Consider the following 24,119-nt stretch of genomic DNA (forward strand, 5'->3'; position numbering starts at 1 on the left):
GGTATGATTTTCAATAGAAATATGTAAATTCCAAGAATGCCTCGTTTGCAAATATGTATTGACTACTTATTTAAATTGTTGAATACAAAAGGAGATACTGCTGAAGTGGTTTCCTCTGCTTGTTTTCATGTTCTTATATGAACTCAAAGGGTCTGCAGAAGGTTCACCACTGATGACATCTCAGATCACGACAATACCATCAATGAAACTGCCACCAATTTACCGCGCGTAGCAGTGCCCCGACCAGCAAGGAGCACGCCCAGGACAGCACCACTGGCACCACCATGAAAAGCTCTCTTCCCAGCCTCACCCCAAGAAGCAGCTCAAGCAAGAGCTCCCCAGGGCCCACAGCCATTCCTCACCATGCCACGGATAAGCATGGCAGCAGCACGGGTACCAGGAGCAAGCACCCCGCTGGGGCAGCAGCCGCCCCACTGGCACGACAAACAGGCACCCCACCACCAAGAGAGGCACCAAGAAGAGCCAAAGCAACCACACGGACTCCACCAGCACTGGTGCCACAAGGAGCTCCACCAGCATGAACTCAGCTACCATCAGCAGCACCAGCAAAAACCATACCAGCAATAGCAGCAGAAGCAAAGCCAAGAGCCCCACTGGTACAAAATGCATCGGCAACAGTCCAACCATGAACATCATCACAGCACCCGTAAGCGCCACACTGAGTCAGGACTCTCGCTACCACCATCACTGCCGGTGAGACCTTCGCAGACACTGGCAGCACCATCACGCAGCCCGCCGGTGCCAAAACCAGCAGTGCCACCGCCGCCAGCCCACACCTCCCCGGCAGCACCACTCCCAAAAGCCAAGGCACCAACACCACGGCACAGAGGAAAGGTACAATGGCGCTCATCTTCTCCCTACAGTTCAGTCTTAGATCGCACTTGGTTGCGAGCACGACGGTTTTCTAGAGTCTCGGAATGACTTTTAGTATTAAGCGTAATTACTATGGAAACTGTTTTGACAGTGCTGTTCTCCATGGATTTTATAGGGCAGTTACTTAATAACTAGATTGAAATACCAAGTTTCAGTTATATCCTTACTCTAGTTCAGCTTTATGACCGCAGGCATTACTTTAAATAAAACAACTAGTTTATTTAATTTTGTTATGTTTTATTTTAAAGAAAGAAAGACAGTTGTAACTTATTTGACCATAAACTGACTAATCTTGAGCTTGGGATATTCTTCCTGGATTCTTCAGTACTGCAGCATATGTTACTCACTGTTATGAATCACTGTCTGTCAGAGTCGGGAAGACTTAAAACTTTCAAAATTTTGTCTTATTGGAAAAACACAGTCTTTTGCAAAGTTCAAATGTCAACATCTGCTTTTGTTCTTACTTTAGTGATATTTCCACAGACTCAATCATTTCCAAAAACGTGGTATTATTTTCACTTAGAACATACTGGTGAAACTGAAGCAACATCATGGTGTTGTCTACGTGTGAAACTTCTAAATGCCTGTATTACTCTCTAAAATGGGATACAGGGCCACTTGAGAGATTTTATCCCATGTTTTAGCTTGTTACTCATTTTATACTTCAGAAAATGAAGACACTAAAATCTCTGATAAAGGGTTAACAGTAATGTGGTGTGGATGTAGTTTACTTGAGACAGTGAAAAATTAATAAAATGTATTTAAAATTTTAGCTATTTTTCCACAGAAAACTACGTCAATTCTGATTTAGGAAACAACGCAATTCCAAAACACTGTCGCAAAAATGTGACAAATAAGCTATTTTCAGATTCTTGTTTGTTACAAAGTTGGTGTCCCTTTCTTATACACATTTGATACTTTTCATTTTACACGTTTCTTTCAGATAGAGAAGGTGAAAGACTCCTTACCGCCGAGCAATGTAGTAGAAAACAGGATTGCCAGCTTTTGATGTCCCAGCTTGGTAGAAAATATTCAACGTTTTCAGTGCCTTGAACTCCTCTTTTTCATGTACCTGATGCCTAAAAAGCAGTACATTGATATCAACTTTTCACAACAAAGAAAAAAACTTTTAAAATAAGAAAAAAAAAACCAACCCCCCTTTATTTGTATCTTTAAACAAAAGTATATAGTTCACACAAGCTTGAACCTTTCTTAAATCACAAATATTACTACATCTCTGGTTCTCAATTTAATTTTTGAAATTTAAAATCTATTGAGCAACCTAAAAGGTACGTGTAGACCCAGCTTTTTAAAATCCCTGTAAAAACAAAAGCTGGAGTCTTAATAACTACTTCTACTGCCTGCCATGCTGAAGTCGCCACCCACAACGGCTCCCCCTCCACGATAATCTCATTACCTTGTCATAAATTCTTCAAATTTGGAACTAGTGAGATTTAAACTGGACCAATGGGTATCTGCCACGGGTTTGTGCTCAGGAGGACCCAGATAGGCAAGAAGAGTCGCCATCTTGTCAAAAGGTCGTCTTCCAACAGCCTTGTGGTCCCTAGAAACAGAATATTACTTACAAGAAAAGTCCTCCTTTGCTCAGCAATGCTTATTTTTTTTCCCACTACCCTTCCTTACCTTGAACAGGCTGGACTTTCTCTTTTAAAATAAAATAAAAAAAAGGTGTTCAACAAAGAAATAAGAAAAATGTCTGTTACACACGGAACAATTCTTACAAAAGGTAAGACAGACTTTGACAGAAAACTTTGTACATGCACAAAAGGTTGCCAATGACGGGGGCAGCAAAGATGTTAGGTATGTTCCCAATAATGGCTTGTCAATCAGAAAAATGTTTCTAAAGGTAAGATTTGCAGCCACAATATTCTTCTCGGTAATAATAACAGAAGCATCTGAGCATATTCCCAAATATTCCTTTCCCATCAGCTCCTCCCCTCTTCGTAGCACTTCTGAAGCCTCACCTGTTGCTGGAAAGGTACTGGCCAATCTTCTCCTGATTGTTCCACAGCAGCCGGTGCAAAGCGAGCACATTGCCGTCACTGATGAAGGACAGGCTGTGATTGACCGTGTCGCTGGCGGGGCAGTCAGACGCGATATCAAGGAAAAACCTAGAGCAGAAAACCAGTAATTCCCATAAGCGCCCCAGGGAAATCTGCCCAGTGGACTCAGTGTAAATTAAAAGGTTCTAAGAACATTCTCCGTTTGCACTTTATACATGGGACAGACTCTTAGTGCACGTTTCCAAAGGGCCTACCTTCGTGCTGCGTCAAAATTGCTTTTTACAAAATCGTTAAAAGGCCGCATATGTTCTTCTTTTGTAAACAGGACATGGTTGGCAATACTCTGAAGTATCTAAACAATAAAAAGATGGTAAAGTTTAATAAATGAACTGCTATGGCAACCAGTGTAACTTCACTATCAGAAATAGTCATTTTAACCTGTTGTGAAAGCTCAAGGCAAAAAAAGCCAACAAGCCAAGTAATTCAAAATATGTTCCCTTTCAAAATATTTTCCTTTATGTGCTTTTAAATACTAGAAAATTACTTCCCTTATTTATGAACTTTATTCAGCTTTAGACAAGGAAAATAAATCGTCTTTCAAAATCACCATTTATTAAGCGTCACTATTTCTTCCAGAAGTTATACAGACAGGCAAAGGCAATAGCATATGCCTATTTAAAGAGAACTAGAATTTCTCAACATTTAACATAGATCATATGCACAAGCCACAGTATTTCTATGCCATCATTAAACCTTTTTTTTTTTTAATTTTAATTTTACAGGAAATAATACCAAATAAGACTAAAGATAGGAAAAATCACTTCCTTAGCGCTCGTATGAACTTAAGCAGTATCTGGCTGCCACTCTTCTCACTGTGCTAAAAGTAACATTGGTTTCTTTCTTTCTTTTTAAATAAGGTTAGAAGTTCAAGTGAGGAGCCAGAAGGCATTCCGTTATCTTATACAGTGTTTTGGCAAAATGTGTTTTTTCATACAGGCCGTTCCCCATACTTATGCTGCTGGGAGCTGTAACAGTAACATCATGACGTATAAACAGAGTAGAAACTGCACTTTAAATAAACCCGATGGTTGCTATAAAAAAGTACAAGTTCAACTAAATTTTCTCATACTAGTCAAAGAACAAACTAAATCAGGTAGAACACACAATATGGCCAAATAAAAACGTTACTGATTCACCTTTGACATCAGTTTCAATCCCCTTTCAATTCTTGGTGGAGGCTTTTTGTCTAGAATCCCTGCCTCGTACGGGGAGACGATCGCGGGATTGATGAACCGAAGGAACATCGCGCTTCCAACTGCTCCGATGCTGTTCTGAGGAAATCGCTGACTAACAACCTACGAAGTTGAGAATTATAAAGAATATTTTTGCATTAAAGGAAAGGGAAAGCAAGCTGAGAAAAGCCTTGTATGGTAATCCAACTTTAAGCATTCTTTCCACACCAACCGAGCCCAACGCATTTGAGTCGGGCGCTCTCGCGCCACAGGACCAGCAGGAACGAGAGGGAAACAAGAGTAATGGCGAGGGGGCTATCAGGCACTAGCTGGCTTTACTTCTGCTCTCGGGCAAACTCGCTCGCTCGCTCGCTAGGGTGAAGTCGCTGCAGCAGCTATTGGTCAAAGATAAGCAGATGCTTTGCAGAGGCGCTGACCCCCGACTCCGGGCCCCTGCGCTGACAGCAAAGCAGGCAAATGCCGTACGACCACACGCAGGTGGGCACCGTCCTCCCATCAGGTACAGATCATTCTTCTTAAACGAGTGGGTCTTTTACTCGACTATTGGTAATTTCACTACTGATCAAAGAGCCTCTCCAGCAGTAAGACTTATGCTGTAAAGTTTCGGGAGTAATTTTAAATTTGTGGGAAGGAGCTATTTGTAGAAGTACTCTTCAAAACCATCAGATCTCAACAGATTTGCCAAAGGAGGAAAGACAGAGTGTGCCAGAGCCGAGCGGCCAGCGTCCTTCTCCGCCTATACAGACACTGCCCAAAATCACTTTGCAGGAATTTGCTAGAACTGCAGTGGAAAATATTGTTCTTTGCTATCTAGAAAAAAAAAGTAATTCTGAAAATGTTGTACGAAAAAAAAAATCTCCTTTCTTTTCGGGAAATCCTCTATGTACTCCTAAGAAGACAGTCTATTCTCTGGATATCTTTCATTTGACTTTGAAAAGTTAGTTAAAGATAAAGCTCCCTAACAAAAACAAAGTTCTTAAATATGCTACATGTCGTTCTATAAAGATTCAATATCTTTATGTGTATTTTCTTATGAGCAACAACAGTTAATCCAAACAAGTCAGTCTGCCTTTTCACAGAATAAAATTAGCAAGCTTCGTATTTTAAGTTACATCGTTTAAAACCAATTATAAACAAACAAACCCGTTTTACTAAAATACTTCAAAATAGAACTCAAATCATGCTTCTTAAAACGGATAAAGCCATTAGTACATACATAATACTTCAATAATCACTTTGGTTCAGTAGCAACTTCATTCAGTTAACTTGGCATGCAATTACTGATAATATTTTCTTGTAAAATACTAGTTTGCACACAGATTTTGCATTTAAACATGATTACTCTTCTGCTCAGTTACAGCAAAAAATAAGGGAGCAATTAATAAAAGTCTAATTTTCCATTCGGCCTCTTGTTTTATTCACACTTTATATTTTGAGGTCACTGTCAAAGAAAAGGATAACTCTTAACTTTCAATGACACCACTCTATCACAGTCTATATAGCTCATCTCTTTAACACAGCCAGTTTCTTAAAATGGGAAGTCTGCTTTTCTCTGTAAATAAATACAAGTGCTAAATTGCATTGCTTAGTCACAAGGCAAACAAAAGGAAATGTATCAGAAACAAGTCATATAAGCCTCTTTTCTTTTCAGTAACCCATATATATTAATTGCTCTTCTCCCAGGATGCAAGCTGAATTCAAGTTATCTGCCAGAGCATTAAAACAACTAAACAGTCGGGTTTTCCCCAAAACTGAAGAAAACATTTTGCTTCCGCATTTTTTTTTAATTTGAAGATGGTGGCAAGGGTAGAAGAATCAGAGTATTAAATACTAAGCAGTAATGTTAAACATGTCTTTTGTTTACTCAAATAGGCACACAGAGAATATTTTAAATAGAACTTAATTCCAGTGTTAATTGAAATGAAAGCTATTTTGTGCCAGAATTAGTAGAATGATTTTACAGTGAGGTCAAATAGACTGAAGTGAAGATGTTTTGAACAAACAGCAAAAGGTTTCTGTTGTGCTTTGAAAGAAATGGCTAATAAAAAGGTCTCCAAACTTACTGATTTTTTGTTTTCCTTTTTTTCTTTTACGGTAGCTTTATTCAGTAGAGAGTGGCAAGTTGCCTACAGAACAGAGATGAGCACAAACAAGTCACAGCACCAACTACATACAGCAACAAAAAACCAATGTTGACTTGTACATAAATTACACAGTAAAATGTAACAAACGTAACCAACAGAAAATGAAATATATAAACTAAAGACTGATGATGGAGTTTTTATTCCACAATTTTATTACATTTTATTTACAAAGCACTAAATACAAAACAAGCAAATGTTGCGTTTCAATCATTTCTACTATTTCTGGCTAGATTAAAAGTCAAACCACATTAATGTGCTCATGATACACAATATTGGGCATTAAATGGTATATTCAGCTTTCAAATGTATTTCACCGTCCCCAAATAATTTTAATAGTAAAAATAGTAAAGTGTTATACCTTTGAAATACATATTGCTTTAAAAATAAATTTAGAGTTTTAGATCTTCCCAATGTTTCTCTGTGTGTCCTTCAATTTAGACCTGTGAATCATCACGGTTATTACTACTTTGACAGCTAAACACTGCCATAAAACACTCTGCAAGAAGGAAGAAAATGCCAGCAGGTCTACATTAATCTATCACAGATTTCCAACCAAGACATCTGACTTGATTGTGCTTATTTCTGCATTTCACTGAAGTGCAAAGGGACCCACCAAGAAGCGTCACATTCCCTCCTGCTTCCCAGCAGGATTTGGGCAAAGCTCCAGCACATCCCTTGTGCTCTGCTCCCCTCAGAGAGGGGACTCGGGGGCTCGGAGCTCACTCCTACATCCTTCATATCAGCTGTAAACGCAAAGCAGCATCGCGGAGAGGCCCTACCGCGAGCATCACCTGGAGCTGTATCGACAGAAAGCTAGCAACATTTAGCAGTCTGAGAGCAAGCATGCACCAACCCTTCAAATAATCTTTCGAGCATCACATAAACCGGAACCGGAAGCAAATTTCTACAACTTCAGAATGTGACAGAGTAAAAAAGAAAAAAAGTCAGGCTTTTGTATTTAAAGCAAGTAAAATTTCCACCTCTATTAAGAAAAACCACGTATGTTTGTGTGTTATTTACGAAAAAGACAGCACAATTTCTTTGTATGGGTTACTTTGACCAGGCTTGTTTGTGACCAGGTAACACTCCTGAACATACATTAACTGGAAATCACCTGGCTGTGTCACAGCAGCTATGCAGATGGTGTTTCCAGCTGACAACACTTACCGGGGTCTGGCTGCTCACCAACACCAGCCAGACTACACCCCAATGCCCGAGCAAATACACCCTTCCCATAATGTTGCTACATTGATTGCAATTAGCTACTAATCATTTACAGAGCACACCCAACATGTATGTTTTTGCACACAGACTTACTTTAAAAGTCTAAGTGCAAAATTTAGTCTCAGTTACTCTGACACCGTTGCTTGGGATGGAATACATTCACCTTCACAAAAAAGGAAGTTACCTTATAAAAATCACCTATTTGGTTCTTATGATAAAAATGGATTAATAACCCCACAAATTCAGATTGTAATTGTACTTTCTTTCAGATAAAGGCCAGACTCTTAAAAATCTCTGGAATTTGAAAGTACAGAATGAATTATCACACTATTTGTGATGAATAAACATTTGTACACAAAGATACCTCTTACTAGAAACAGTTAAAGTAGTAAATACTCAGTAAAAGCTGAGTATCAGTTCCTACCACTTGTATATTTGTCAGTAAATCAGCTCTTTCAGGAACAAATTACCCTTGTTACTAAAAAAATGTAAAGGCAAGAATAAAGTCAATAGACTCGAAAAGCTTCCCTAGAAGAATCTCTGGCGATGCCCACTGGTGAGTAAATTTTACTAATTCCATCTCATGCAGGAATTAAAAGTGGTTTGCGTAGAAATAACTTTTAACAGTGCATCACTGAAATGGAGGTAGAACTGATACATCCTAGTAACAGCGTATAAAAGCAATTCTAGGAAAAGATGTGGGACAATGTAACATCAATTAACGGAAGCAACAATTAAAGCTGTGTGAAACGTTTTCAATAACACTTAAATATACTCCCAGTCAACATCTGCAAGACTGTGACCATTTGAACTTGAAGGAAACCAACCTGCCCTCCTCATTTTGCATTAAAAACAAAACAAAAGAAAAAAACAACAAAAGAAACCCCCAAACCACCCCCCAAACTCAATACAACCACTACCAGAGAGAGAAACTGATGATTTTAGAAGCCACTTACACAAGCAGTTACAGCAAAACCAAAAGCGCATCATTTGCATGCCTAATTCATTCCAACCGCTCACAAACACCACCCAAGTTAAACAACAATCACAACATACAATTCATTGGTTTTCACTTCCGAGTTCTGAGAACTGCAGCAGTTGCTGTGTTTGTTATTAATACAGCATTCACCATAAAAATATGGTAGACTAGACTGATTAGAATTCTTTCTTATTACTCATAATTAGTCCATACATCTCAGAAAATCTATTTTCCTTGCTTTGCTTTAGAGCTGAGATTCAGACTCCATGGCTGAAAAGCCAATAGCTCTTCCAGAACCCTTAGCTGCGACCACAGCTCAAAGCCTCTGCCGTGCACACGTCTCCCGGGACGGCATTCTCCAGCGGGGCTGGGAACTGTCTTTCCTCTGAGCCCTGAGGGCAGCAGGAGTACCCCCCACTGGAGTTTTTAGCAGCAGGTAAATCCATGAGAAGCACAGAAAAAGCAAGAGAGAGACCCACAGCATCCTGGGCTCAGCAGCTGCTGCCAAGCTGCCCCAGAGAGCCGCAGAGAGGGGAGAGAGCTGAGGCCGTGGATGGAGGCCGGGGAACGCAGGTACGGGAGGCAGCCAGGAGGGTACCACTACGGTAGAACTTACTCTACGGAGGACAGTGCAGCGCTCAGGAAGGTTTCTCCTCTTTAAGGATCATTTAGAAGTGGTACCAGCAACAAGCAAGGAGAGGGTGGTCCCAGCTTGGTGACTTCCTGAGGTTTGGGTGACAGCACTAAAGTTTTAGCCACAAGTAAAATTCAGTCTTTGCAATCTGCCTCATTAAAAGAACTCTATATATACATTTAGCTGTCCTTTCCTGATTCTCCTCCTCCTATTTACCTGCTGAATTTTTCAATACTCCGTGTTTGCAAAATGCGTGGTCAGCCACTTAAAGTACAGCAGCCCCCCACGCACCACAGCGTACTGCAGGCAGCGGTACCCCCACCACGAGGTCTTGCCCGTGGCAGCTGGAAGAGATTTCACATCATAGACAAAAAACTATTCCTGATGGCATTCTACCTCTAAAGTATGAGAATTCCACCTATCATCCTCAAAAGCACAGAGCATCTGCAGCATCCCAGTTACAAGGCCAACGTTATTTACCAAATCACACGCCAGTGGACCTCCTTCCCAGCACAAGTTAACGGCTTTGCTCACAGCTCTCCACAGCACCCAGAGCCTCTGCTTTCGGAACATGGCACCGAGTGGGATCAGAATAAACCTGAACGATGCAGTGTCTTGACCTCACCCGCACATGATCCTCTTTAGGGAAGCACATATAACCACAAACAATTCTCTATCAAATACAGCCAACAACATTTTATACACCTATTTCCTCCCATTACACTCAGCTTCAATACTCATTTTGTAAAATTTAGGACTTGTAACTACTGTGGTCCCACTGAAGACCACACAGGTTTTTTCTTAGAATGATCTTACACCCTTTTTAACCTGCTCTTCTACCAAAGGCAGAAAGTATAAGATTGTGGCCACCTGTAATGGATGACTAAGTAATATCCCTGGAGCAATGACCTGAATAATACATTTCACAGCCAATTTTTGGAAAAAATTAATTCAGAGAAATGCTCTTGAAGAAATCACCTCTTTTTATGCAGAGAAAAACTACCTAGAATCAGTATCTGCACAAGCAGCTATTTTATTCACAAAGTGAATGTTTATCAAAGGTGTGATCCATAAGACTTAGATAATTAACTTCATTTCCGATTAATTGATCCTTTATAAAAAATAAAAAAGTACACTGTTTCTCTCTCTCAACCCAGCAGCGATTTTTTTTTACTTATTTTCTCCTTTTGCTGCCTTCCCTATAGATGGCCCATATGATAAACTGCTAAAAGCAAGTATAACCGTTACCTCCCCAGGTAATCTTTAGTCTCCCACAGAGATGCTAAAGCAGAGATTATTGCTGCCTTCTTAGGTCTGAGTTCCCAGCTGTGATTCAACTCCTTAAAAAAATAACGTTTAGTCACCTCCCGATTGCCAACCCAAGTCTTAAAACACCATTCGGTCCCCATGTTTAGATTCCTGTTACTGAACGTATGTCTTGAAACAGTCTTTAAGAAATGCCCACTATGCACCCACTCCTGGACCAAGCTCCAAATCGCCAGAATTATAAAAACAACCCCCAAAGTTCAGGGGCAGGCAACCATTGCAGGCATACCTGGTATAAGCAATGGCACACACTGCGAAGCTGGGGTGGGAACTCCGAAGAAGAATTAATGATTGCATGAAAAAATTTTTCTGTCATTTGCAAGAGACTCCGCTGGTTCTCTTCAAGGCTTTCCGCAGGCTCCAGCCTGAAACAGACCCACACACGTATGACCAGCAATCAAATAAATGATACTAGCTGTACTTATATGTTTGGCAGTAACCTTATTTCACAGGGAAAATAGAAATCTAACAGAAACAGTTATGATCTTTTACACAAAAGTTTCCATGAATATATTAAACCATGTAAGTCATAAATATAAGGTAATTTAAAACTCAGCAATAGACAGCTGTAAGTGGGATTCTCTCACACCATTCCATACAGAGACATGCGTATGTAATTCTAACTGATAATCGCATTATCAGTTTGATGATGGTTTCTTTGAAAGGAATTTTTGAGGTAGACGCAGATATTTGCGAGTTAAACGATTAATAAGAAGGCCTATCTTTTGGTAAGCTACTTCAGAGATGAATACTTAAAAGTTTTTCTAAGTGTCAGAGATAGCTGAAAGCAACAGAACAAGAACTACTAAATCCAAGTCTTGAAGTGATATACGAGAAATTAAAGCAAAAAAATTTACACACAACATGCACGCATTCCATCTTGCTTCCGTAGTTAATTCAATGACCTAAATCAGACGCTTTCTGGTACTACTGGAAATCCCCACATTAGTGGCCTACATAGAAGTACGAAGTAGCAAGTAGGAGAAGACGTCCTGCAAGAGCTCTCTGTCTTCCTTACTCTCTCAGGGTTTAGAGGACATGCAGCAAAACTCATCTCACTGTGCTGGGCAGCTCTGTACAGTTCTCCCTGGGCTGCAGATACCATTAATGTGTCTGGTAAAGTGAGGAGTGGAAAAGTATGAAAGTACGAGAAAAATATTTGCAATGACTGGGAATCATGTTTACAAATCAATACATTTGCTCCCCCCCTTGAATCTCAAACCTTGTTGGATCCACCTCAAAGCTAACATGCTGCCATTCAGAGGATGTGATCACAGTCCTTAGTAAAGGTTCCAAAAGCTTCTGCAAATACGTAGCACCATATACCTGTGTGGAAAGAAGATCGGAATAGGCAGCCAGATTAACATAGCAATTCACAGAAACACGCCACAATTCTGTAAGTGTTAGAAGAGTCGGAAAACATTTGGTTTGCTCTGGCATAAGCCAGATTTCTGTAAAATTGATGTTTCTGTATTATAGTCTCACTTCTAAAACTTAACTGTGATCAATTTCTACAAGTATTTTAATTAATTTCCAATTTAGAGAAAACTATAGGTCACTTTAATAACCGCAATAACCAGATGGGATTGTTTCTTAGAGCACACTGACTCAACTCTTCATCTCTGTTTGTACACAACTTTTTAAACTGAAATGGAAGCACAAACAGGACCTCAGAGTTTGTCTCCCCATCTTTAAACTGCTGGTTACAAAAAGACCATCAGGAACAGTCTTCAAGCTGGTACCGGTCCCAGAACCACTCATGTAACTACACTAGTCGGAAGGTTAAAGAGCCCTACTATGACTGAAGATTATTTAGGAAAGGACTTTAAGAAAACTAAACCTTTTACAAATATTAGCTGCATCAAGTAAGTTATGTTTTCTAAATAACTAATAATCTCTGTTGACATCTACAAATCTTGCAAACGTTGTTGTTACTGCCACGGGTTTTCATCTTTACAATGCAGAATATCCAGATAAGGCAAGATGAAATACTGCCCTGGAAACTTTCAAAGGACTAAACGCAAGCTTAAGCCTAACTGGTTGAGTCATGAAGTCCTGGCAAAAGGTTAGTTCCAGGAGGATTTGTATTTTTCAGTTGGGCCTGGGCATAAGATATCCACAAGATTTAGTTCATCAAGTGTTAAAACATTAAAAGCAAAACTCCCTAAACTTAACAGATGCAAGAGCTGAGACTAACTTAAACCAAGACCCAAAGGCAACTCTGTATTGTTTTCATTTAATCCAGTTACTCCCATGCTTAACACCACAGACTGGTAGATATTTATTTTTATATTACTAAACTTTTCCTGTTACTGAAGTGATCTGTAGCAGAGAGATAGATTAGATAATATACCTTAAAGCAGAAAGTCATTATTTTACTGGCTAAGCTGTTTCCTCGGAAGAGCGTCTGCATGGAATCTGCCAGTTCAACTTCCTTTGAAAACATATTCCAGAGTAGCTGGTAGAGCAAGTGTCGGGAATCAAAGAGTGTGACCAGGACACGAGCTAGCTCATCCTTAAAAGAAGCAATTAAATATTAATCTGACTAGCAGTGAGCCAAAGCAGCTACAAAAAAAAAAGAATTATGAAAAAAAACCACCAAGTAGTTTGTACTAATGCTTTAAACTTGCTATGGAGTCTTGCATGTAAATACCAAATTAAGCATACACAATCTCTCTTTAAATCTTTCCTATGCCATTGCTTGTCTAAAAATCTGCCTCTTGATATCCAGCCTACAAATTCATAATGGTTAGTCCTGACAGATCAGCAGTTACTCTGCTCTATAACAAAGCCCAATTCATCTTGCTAAAATCCAGAGGAGGAAACACAGTCCTGCTTGTCTGCATCACAGCACATACAATAACCAACCCAAACAGATACAGTTATTACAATAACTATACATAAAATTATTCCTAGACAGGAACTAAAAATTTACTACGTAAATGCAGTTTATAATCAAGATCTCTGACAATTAGATTCGGTACACTTTTCATGAATGTGCAAAGAAAGGCTAGCTATCACGAACGGTAGGTCTAATCTCTCTTTAGCAGACTGCTGTAACGCTTTTAGCGTTTGCACTAATTTCTATTTCAAGCCTTAATATTTTCAAAAATGTAGGAAATAAAATGCATGAATCGACTTACCCACTGAGAACAAGGCACCACATTGGCTAAAGCCATAGCAATAGGAAGCTCCCCCTGATCACCCATCATCGTAACCAACTCCACCAATCTCTCAAACCGATCTGCTAGCACTGTTTCTGCTAACGTATCAAATTCTGTTCCCTGCTGCAGAATTTTGGTGAGGACTTCCATAAACGTAGCTCTTGTTTGGAGGTCTTTATGATAGCCCAAGCCTGATTAAAGAAACCCAGAACTACTAAGGAAGATGTAAAAATAAATGAAATACCAATGTCTTCATTATGTATTCATTTATGCAAAGTTATCTCTAACTACTTTACCTATTGAGTGCATAAGACCACTGTCCACATTTGCATTGAGTAAATTTGACATGGCAAGAACAGTGCAGTGCCGCAGCGAAGCTAGTCTTCGAGACATTCCCCGTTTCCTGCCACCTGTTTGTGCACTTTCATCCTCAACTTCACTACAATCATTTAGAAGGTTCATAAACAGCGTGAAATATCTAAAGAAAAAGAAAAAGACTTAGGTAAGTAATACAGGTTCTGCAAAGGCAACCACCTAAACCAGACTTGCATACAGTAGCAAATAGACAATAAGCCTCACAAAACATCTCGCAACTGCCCCAAGTAACCTTTCTTGTAGCATAGTCCAAACTTTCAAATGTGTTGTAATAACCAGAAAGCACTGGCCTAAAATTTGTGTGCACATTTTCTCAAACCAAGCAAGCGAATTTCACAGGTGTGCCTTTACAAAAAGATGTCTTCAAAGAGATTTTAAGTTTCATGGATAAAATTAGAACATCAAAGCAAGATAATCCCTCCCATGAATAAAGCACACCTCTGCATTAAGCAGAAACAAAGTCAAATTTTATAACTATTTTCTAAATGAAAATGTTTCTATAAACCTAGGAGGCAGAGATTTGTGAAATGGGATAATTTGTGTTTGGACAATAATGTTATTTCTGCCAGAAAAAAACGCACAGATTGAAACAGAAGTTATATGGTGCATCTACTTAGAGTCATTGTATAGAAAAATAGTTAAAAATCACTATTTACTTAAGAAATAACTGAGATTTTGCTTCCATCAACTCAACACCATCGCCTTCTTCAGGCTGTAATGGAAGCCCAGCAAGAAGAGAGACCACTGCTTCCATACTCGCTTGGTCCAAATCTCTGAAAAATCAAGTTTTAAGAAGCTGTGAGTTAGTTCAGCAGAAGTAGTGTCTCCTTCCCCTTGATAATTTTCCCACCCAGTAACAAGACCCTTTTGCTTATATACCTAACCGCAGGTGAAAAGAATCTTTAAAAAAAAAAAAAAAGTTATTCTAGTAAAGTTCTGTCCAGAACATATTACTGCACTTTGTGATACAGGTTCATGCAGTGTATCTACTGAGGACAACTGCAAACCAAATTTGTCACTAAAAAAATAGTTAAGTATAAATTCAACACTACAATGTTTCAAATGCCACCAGGAACACCGTTAGCAACTCTAGCGACAGTTAATATTATTCTTTCTTACCTTGTCAAGCATTTCACATCCTCATCTGTTGCTTGATTAGATGTTCCCATAACCCAGTCTGTCAAATATTCCACCATTTTGTTCCTGTTACATATAGATATATTGCTTTAGATTTGTTTTTTTACTGTTTTTTTTTTTAAGCAACCCTTCCCCCAACCACACTAACTGCTGTCAGTATCACTGTTAACTATTACAAATTCAGTGTAATAACTACTTGAACCACCACTCACTGAAGATGACCTGAACTAATTTTATTATACCAAGTAATAACCAAGGCTGTATCATACACAAAATTTTTACATGTGTTTATTATCCCCACAATCAAAATAAAATTTTAATGCAGCACCAGGCTCTAAATTATTCTGCAAAGACAAGAGTACTAGCCCTATACGAGCAACAATGGTGTGAGATAGGTTTTGGTTTGGTTTTGGTTTTGTTTTAAACGTGTAACTAAACAAAGTTACAGTTGTCCACATTACACTATGCTAGAAGATGTATGATGCAATACTTACCTAAATTTCATTTCTTGGCAAAATGAAAGGTCATCTCTCCTCTCCATCATTACTTCTACTAACTGACATAGCTTCGTTTTTATTTGAATTGCATGCACCAAATTTCCAAGCACACGCACATACCTGAAGAAAAAAGTAGAAAGTTTGGTTAAATATGTCACACTACTCCACAGCACAAGGCCCCCAGGAACCTTTTCGGCTTCCTGCTGGAACCTACACGCTGGCTGACCCAGCAGACTCACGTAATGGCCTAGAAAGTGTTTGCACTACCTTCTTTAATTTTCCAAATGAGACCTTATGTCAGCTGAAGACCAGTACCAAATTTCTTCTGGCCAAAGAAGTTTTCTATTAGTATAAAATTGAACAGAAATTTGCCCTCCAGCTGGCTTTTAACCACTCGCACCACTGCACAGAAAAGGAACCAGGAATGCTTACAAGAATGGGGCCAAGCTATGGAACGGTTAGTTCTTTTTTTAAAAAAAAAAAGAAGTCACCCTCCATCAGCACACTTTATGCTACAGTATAAATGACCTCCATGATTACTGAAGTTGTCAGAACCATAAAGGAGGAGGATCATAAAATCAGTTGCTTCTTCTCCATGGATGCAAGCAGAAAAGATATAAACTAGAAGGGTCTACCTCACTTTTTAAATATACTACTTTGTATAGGAAGGTCAACACGATTTCTTACCTAACCAGATTTAGCATCATTGTCTCAATACTGGCTTGTCCAAGATGTTCTGAGCTCCCTTCTGTGTGATTGTCAAGCAAATTCTTCATTATAGCAATGGTTTGCTCTACAAATTGTGTGTTGGTCTCAGTTAACAAAACCTGCAGGAAGAAAATTGCCAGTCTTAACTCTTTACACTTTTACTCTTTACTCTTTACTCTTTTACAAAACCAAAAAAAAAGGTTATTTATCAAATATAGTGTAGCATTTCAAAAACCTAATGGACAAGCATTTTTCTAGTATCACCTAGACAAAAGAACTCCAATACATGTCAAGACTAAATATGTCAACACTACCAGCCACAATGATTCTGAGAACATTCTCACAGATTCTGTACTCAGAGCTCACTTAAAATTCAAGAACGTTTTCAATTACTTGATGTTAAATACAGCCTGGTATCACAAATACAGTAATTATTAACCCATGCTGTCATATACAATCACAACGCTTGCAGGTTTTTTGTACAAAACACGAACAGGTATTAATTTCAATTACCCATGTGAAAGACAGGACCGACATTTTTTATTAAGAAGCAAACGTGAAGGAATATATCAACACTTTACCTGTCCTTGAGAATCAAAAAACTTGCTGATGGTATTCTTCAGTTTGTTAAACAGCATTGGATAAAGTGCTGGACTCAACTCCAAACCCACCAGATCTTTAATATTAGTCCGTATCTGAAGTCCCACTTTCTCATGGTTACAGACCATCAGAGTCAATAATCGATCGATGAATTTGCTAACAGGAGTCTCTGCATTCCCCTCAGTGGACACCATGGATATCATGGAGCCCTTACGCTCGTTGACGGGGCCCATGGGGGGGCTGTAGGTGGCGAATCCTGCATTGCTACGATGCTGTAGGCACACTCCTCCCAGGGCACATAAGAACCCCGTCATGTTGATCCACTCCTGCAGAGAATCTGTGTCAGACAAGTCTATGGAGCCTCCCCCGCTAACGTGCGACATCCGCCTCTTAACAATTGTCTTATGAAGACTTTCAGCAACCTGAAAAAGAATGGCTGAAGATGAAATCTCTTCAATTAAACATAACTAACAGAGAGATCAGAATTCTAAAGTATTCTGTAACGTCCTACCAATTACAATTCCAGGCTCAAGAATTTTCTAAGATTCACCTTTTATAGTTTATTGTGATAGTACAAACAGAAATCTCTGCAGAGGCGCTGTTTTTAGAGAAGTTGAAAGAGCAAGGCTAGAAAGGACTGAAGGGGGTTGCCTAGACAATTCCCTGCTCTGCACCAGGATAAAGTATATTTAAATCATGATAGCCAGCAGTTTTTTTAAAAACTTCCAGTGAAAGGGATTTCATAATTTCTCTAGTAGTATTCCAGAGTTTTCATTATTCTTTTTTTTTTTCAATTTCTTTTTAATTTTTAAGCTCAGCCTCCGTCTCCCTTACAGCAATTTAAGTCAAATTACTTCTTGGCCTCTTTGTAAGCATAGTTGACAAATGATTACCATTATTTTTCTGGATACTTTAATGGAGCTTAAATCTGCCTACAAAACACATTTGCTAGACTAAAATTCAGTTCCTTAAAATAAATAAGCTTAAATAGTTATTTTGAATTTCTGAGGGTTGAACCGATGGAAAAATTCATAGTCACCTGCCCATCTTCCATTTTGGTCTTTGGATAGTTAAGGATTAGTTTTGTAGCTTGTTCCCATTTTGCATGTGTATCCTCCCAGGCCTAAAATAAGATATATCAAGATTTAACTTCAAAACTACTTGTAGCAACAGTATTTTCTTTTTTCAAAAAAAAATATGCATAAAAAGAATATATGAATTCAGAAGAAAGTTTACCTCTGTGTTGCCCGCAGTTGGATGTTCAATGCGTCTTAATAATGCCATCACTCTCTTCTGAAGAGCTGCTCTCCCTACAAAGGAGCACAGAATGTTTAATCAAGTTTTTTGAAAACGCACCTACATCAAATATGAGATCTTTGACAGTAATTATTAAATTAACAGAGGAACATAACCCTTTAAAGTGTTTAGAAGAGGATTCTTCTTGTTACATTCTAAAATCCTCATGAATTCAGTCACCCAAATTCTCTACTCTTTCTAGCAATTCTGATTAAGATATTTCAGCGAAAGCAGAAGTAGCAATCAAATCAAGAATCTCAACTGGTTTAAAGAACATACAAATAATAGTCTTATTATACAGGCAGAAAAGCATTTTGCAGATTCATTATTCTTACCTGTTGACATCATATTGCTAACAGATGCAAACTCCATGAAAGTATTGTAGTTTGGCAAAAAATTATGCACCGAGACTTCATCTACTCCACATCTGATATCTGCTTCCTCACAGAGGTGACGGAAACAGGACATTGCAACAAGGACTGCCTCAATATCCGGGCTCCACAAAAACATGTATAAGGCGACTTCCAATTTTGTTTGGGCTTGGCGACAAATCGGTGTTCCGCTGCATCCTGCTGTACTTTCCTTGGGAAGTGGAGAATTCCAAATTTGGTAATATTGCTTATGAATATGGCAATTTTATTAAAATTCAGCCTTATCCAAATTGTTCTTTCAAACCGCTTTTATTCCAGTAGGAATAAACAATCCTAAACAAGATCGGAGCTCTTACATGCTGCTGCACACAGTGGCGAAGAACCTGCTCCTTTCATAAGGATAACCACGTACTTAGGAAAAGTGTACATTAAAAACCAAAATGTAAGTCTTGGCTCATAAAAGATGTCCTAAATCCCTCTGCATTTTTTTCCTGCGGCTAGAACTGGTAGTAAAACTAGGCTTGAGAAACTTGTCTGTCAAAGGGCATACCTTGCTAAAACGCTTCATTTTATGATCCTTCATGGTACATTCAAACCACATACAATACTTTCAAAAGTGACGCTTTGGATTTCTTAACAATAGACTACTGTGTAGGGATGCTATGTGCAATCCTAAGAAAAAAATATTCACCATTTTAACTTGAAAAAGATGTGACTTTTTAAAGTCTGAAACATCACTATTAACCAGCATATTAGACACATACATTATGTAGGATACAGATGTCTTTTTCTCATCAGAAATAGTTAATTTTATTTTTTTAAATTACCCTCAAAGTAATTTAATTTCTACGTGCACATAGGGTTTTCTTCCCAAGTGTGAAAAGGAATTATTATCATATATTACTTACCATGGAAGAATTCCCTTTCCCTTTCCTGAGGGTAGCTCCTGGAGCACAGCGTATCATCTCTTCATGGTCAAGAGAAATTTGACTAGTTCCACCTCCAGAGACATCATAAAGGAAGAGAAAGTGGCAGGAACTCCTATCTGATTGCTATAAAGAGACGGATATGTAAAATAATAAACCAACTTATTTTTTAAAAAGGGTAAAAAGGACAGATTTCAGGAAGGCAAAAACCTCTTCAACATTTACACAGTACTTTTCACACCAGTGCTTTCAGGGCTTTATAAAAGTTACCCATATTAATGATATCTTAGAATGATATTTCCCCTTAAGCAACTGTCTGGAGAGTCATCTTCAAAATCCATCACCTTGAGGTAAGCACAAAATTATGCCTTTTCCTCCCTTTCTTAGAGTCTCCTTAAAGCCTGATAGGCTTCTTGGTTTTACCCCACAGAATAAATACTAACATAAATATCATTATAATTTAGGTGTAATTAAATCTAAAGAAGCCAAGCCAGGAGTACTGTGCATTTTATTCTATACATTTTATATGAGATCAGAAAAGGGGAACTGAGACTGTGAAGCCGAGCTCTAATAAAGACTATTATCTTTTTCTGATCCCAATATTAATGAATATCCTCTAAGCACTAAGATGAAAGAGATTTTTAATTACTTCTTAACTGGAATGAGAACAATAGTATTAAGCATACTCTACTTGAAGGACAGTTGATTTCCACTTAAGAGGCCAAATGTAAAAGTCTCGTTGAACAGAAAGCCAGAATTCCTACAGTCTTCAGCTGCAATACATGAGATTCTATTTTACAAATATACGTTAAACTGGAGATACCAAAGACAAAAGCTCACTACTCAGCATCAACACGGACAAAAAGTAGCGCCATCAGTAAGAGAGCTACCCAAGTTGAAAACAGAAGAAAAGAGTCACTTAAAGGTAAAAATCCTGTTGCTGAAAGAAGACTTTTTAATCATGCTATATAGTACACATAAGATATTATCCTTCTCATGTTAGCACAGCTACTTTCAGGTCAGATAGAAAAACCAGAAACCCTTTATTTTTTCTAGTAGATCTTTAATTCAAAAAGTAATATAGCGAGTCTGGTTTTAATTCCAGTAATTAGAGCATTACAATGTGTGTTTGGCTTGGAAAAAGTCTCTTGAGATTATTGGAAAGAAGCAAGTCAGAATTCTAGGACTCACATGAACATGAGATCCAAAAATAAATTCTTATTTCATCCATGAAGAAGTATATTTTATCATAGCTAACTTTCCCTTTTCCTCACCTTGTTGACTATTTCTCTTTGTATTACACAAACAGGTATCAGGCACCTGGTTTCTGCAAAACATACATTTTCCAGGGAAATAAGACAAACTGTGTAGCTAAAGTAGAAAAAAAATAATTCCTAAACCTAACTTCTGTTAACAATTCCAATCAGGGGTGCTTCACAAAGCACCGTCTCTCAGCAGAGAGAAATCAAAAAACAGGAAGTGTAGGTGTAGCTATTAAATCTCTTCCAATCATAAAAATAAACTGGTAAATAAAGGGAGTGACAAAACAGAGAGCAATTCGTTTTAATGATCCTAACAGATACATGTTAACATTTACTTACTTTGTTTTTCAGAAGAAATTTATTCCTACAGATGAGAATTTCTCGCAGCCACTTGAGGATTTCAGTACTGCTGAGCATCTGATGACTAGTTAGTTTCTTGCAGATATAAAAAAGCATTTGTGAACTGCAGCAAAATGGAATTCAGCATTAGCTTTACAATCTAGTGACAAAATTTTGAAGATATGACTATATCTTACACAGAAATAGGCAGTTAGCATGAATATCCTGTACATATACTAGCATCATCTTTTAACATGTGTAATAGATATCATACAGGTGTGTACGTTAAAAGACAAGCTCCCCTCTGACCCTTCCCACCACCCAGCTGGCCTTTTTAGTTCCCTAGAGGAAGTTAAGCGATTTGGGTACTTGTTAGAAGTCCAGACTCCAGGGCTGTCGGTTTGGAAGTCCTCCATTTATCCACAGAACAGATACAGCACAGACAGTGGCAGTACAAGTTTACCTACACTGCTCTGATAACGTGTCTCAACTCTGTTCTGGAAGGAACACATCTAGGGATGTTCCTTCTTCATATCCATTCAGGCCTCACTCTCTCTGTTAAAACTGCCAAAGGGTCCAAATTAGTGTCAATTTTAACGGGTTGTTCCCCCAGCCCGAGCAGACCACAAAATTATTTCTACTATCAGAAATTACAGCGATGAGGTTCAGTTCCAGCCCACCGAGGTAGGGCTCAGGCCCAAACCTATCCCGTACCAAGCCCCTGAGCCACGGTCAGCAGTCAGGCAGGCCAATTTGTTGATGCTGGTAAGAGTGTTCCTCCCAGACTGCCATCCCCTGTCTTCTAAAGCAAACATTTGTACCAATTCCCATTAGATCACCAAATATTTCTTTTTAAAAGTGTTTAGCTCATGCAATTCTTAGAAATCTGAGTTTACAGATTCCTATTTTTTGCTTTAGCATTTTGTGTAATTCTGACTTTTTTGGAACGTCATTTTCCTTAATATTCTCCAAGAAATCAACGGCAACAGCTGCTGTGAAGTTACAAAAAGCAAGACGACTTTCATGAATAAAAATTCTTTAAATACACAGGGAAGACAAATGGAGATCCCAGGGCAGAGCAAACAACCACCTTCTTGAGGTGAGGGCTTCAGAGTCAAGATTAGCAAATCCAAACTCCTAGAATTACTTAGCATTGTGCTCCCTCAGCCCCAAAAAGATAAAATAGAATTTAAACAAGTAGTAAACATTTGAATGAGGTGGAGAAGTCTCTAACGTTTCAAACTAATCATCATTTCTACACCTTAACATCAGGATGAAGAGAGTCTTTAAGAAAGCCAGCAAAATGTTATATTGTTGTTAAATCCGTATAGTATAGGGAAGATAAAATGTTGTTATGAACATATATAATAACTTTGACTGCAGATTCATGCCGATGTTGCATAGGTTTCCCCAAACTTTCACAGCTATTTCAAAAGAGAAGACAAATCAAAGCAGCTATTTCTCTAATTTACAAAAGTTAACTTACATACCTGATTTCCCAGAATGTTTCTATAGGTGCATCGGGGTTCCACAAGTCAATGCTGTCTAACTGGTGAAGAACTAGCAAGGCCTAAATTCAAAACAAAGTAGTTTCACTTAAAGGCAGAAATTTACAAAGCACATCAGCACAGGCAGAGAATTAGGTGCAATCACACAGTAATTAAAAAAACCAAAAGATATAAAAAGCATTTTATATAGAAGAACAGGAGTTCATTGTTAGTCTGTGTCAGAAGTATTTCATTTTAGTCTTTATTACGTATTTATATAAACCAAACCTAGAGGTTTTACCTTGTATTTTCACACAAATCCATACCAGACACACAGACACAATGTTTTTAGATGACAGGTTTCAGCTTTGACATTTACTTAGTGTCCAGCTGCAGAAAAAGTAATGCAACCAATCCTACGGATATAAACCTCGAGTGGCAACAACAAAAGTTCTGTAGTTCAAGCTCTTTGCCAAGGCGGGACATGCAAATACTTTGCTCTTTGTAACCATTCCCTGCACAAGCAAAAACTTGGATAAGAATAGGTCCTGGCCATATCCAAGAGCGTACTGGTGAGATATGGACAAAACTTTAATCTCTGCTTTTACTCTAGTCAATGAAGCACACACTCTACGGTGCGCTTTTTAGAACGGGAATCTAAAGAAGGCAGGATAATAAAAAGGGCACCATGGATTAAAAAAGAATAACACAAAGTTTCTGTTGCATTATGCACAAGGAGAAGCTGACGCCTGCTTTCACTGCACACGAAGTGCTCCGGAGACCCACCATGGTGAAAATCACCCGAATGTTACAACTGAACTGGCAAAGTCACAGAATCAGCAACTTTGCACGGAAAGGCTAAAAATCAGAAGTAACTTTGGTGATTTGTTAACTTCTTCAATCAAAGCTGGCGGGAAGATTTCAGTAGCCATAAGGTATCCTGTCCATCCCTCCCACCCGCACAACCTCCCATTCCCAACAGGACACAGGACCAGCCCCTGCGTTAGGTGTTTTTCTCACAGCCGTTCAGGAAACACAGAAAAGAAGGGGTAAGCTTAATGGTGCTCTCCACAAAGATGGAGCAGAGGAACTGTCAAACTTTCTCTCAACAACAGCAGGGACGACCAAGCCACATTAAGAGGCGCGAGAAACAGTACGGATCGCTTTGGGAAATTTTCGTATAGGCCTCTCCTGTAAAGCTTTCAGTGCAGGAGACATTTAGAAAAAGATCAATAGAGACCAAACCCTAAGACACAGAACTTCATAGCTAATCAGTACTTCAGAGCTCCGACAAAAGCCTTGATTTGTCTGCGTACTAATTATTTGGCATACAGAACAGTCACCCCTTACCTCCATGGCTTCTTGTGCTATATCTGGCATGCTGGACTGCGGAACAAGCTGGACAAGGCCTGTAATTAATTCAGCCGTGCTACCTTGCGTCTCGGGCCCTTGCTTCCTTGGATTCTAAATAGCAAAAAG

The 24,119-nt window shown here is 38.7% G+C and overlaps 1 protein-coding gene across 4 annotated transcripts in view; it reads right to left on the bottom strand.

The window, feature by feature from the left end:
• NF1 (neurofibromin 1) overlaps positions 1-24,119 on the bottom strand; it is a gene marked incomplete at its 5' end in the record, with an annotated part of 98,926 nt that overhangs the window by 47,204 nt on the left and 27,603 nt on the right. For 2 of the 4 annotated variants that reach the window (XM_082492859.1, XM_082492857.1), the window contains 23 exons: positions 1,863-1,973; positions 2,312-2,458; positions 2,880-3,026; positions 3,173-3,270; positions 4,115-4,273; positions 6,235-6,297; positions 10,708-10,843; positions 11,701-11,804; positions 12,832-12,993; positions 13,622-13,833; positions 13,939-14,120; positions 14,674-14,790; positions 15,137-15,220; positions 15,649-15,771; positions 16,339-16,478; positions 16,941-17,381; positions 17,999-18,082; positions 18,196-18,269; positions 18,591-18,837; positions 19,535-19,678; positions 21,154-21,277; positions 22,644-22,723; positions 23,991-24,104. In XM_082492859.1, the coding sequence (XP_082348985.1) occupies positions 1,863-1,973; positions 2,312-2,458; positions 2,880-3,026; positions 3,173-3,270; positions 4,115-4,273; positions 6,235-6,297; positions 10,708-10,843; positions 11,701-11,804; positions 12,832-12,993; positions 13,622-13,833; positions 13,939-14,120; positions 14,674-14,790; positions 15,137-15,220; positions 15,649-15,771; positions 16,339-16,478; positions 16,941-17,381; positions 17,999-18,082; positions 18,196-18,269; positions 18,591-18,837; positions 19,535-19,678; positions 21,154-21,277; positions 22,644-22,723; positions 23,991-24,104 (3,293 nt within the window). Of the gene's footprint in view, positions 1-1,862; positions 1,974-2,311; positions 2,459-2,879; positions 3,027-3,172; positions 3,271-4,114; positions 4,274-6,234; positions 6,298-10,707; positions 10,844-11,700; positions 11,805-12,831; positions 12,994-13,621; positions 13,834-13,938; positions 14,121-14,673; positions 14,791-15,136; positions 15,221-15,648; positions 15,772-16,338; positions 16,501-16,935; positions 17,382-17,998; positions 18,083-18,195; positions 18,270-18,590; positions 18,838-19,534; positions 19,679-21,153; positions 21,278-22,643; positions 22,724-23,990; positions 24,105-24,119 lie in introns of all 4 variants that reach the window. The other 2 variants (XM_082492858.1, XM_082492860.1) reach the window with 2 other exon arrangements.

This window comes from Vanellus vanellus (genome assembly GCF_965231255.1).
Source record: "Vanellus vanellus genome assembly, chromosome: 19".
NCBI classification, from domain to species: Eukaryota; Metazoa; Chordata; class Aves; order Charadriiformes; family Charadriidae; genus Vanellus; species Vanellus vanellus.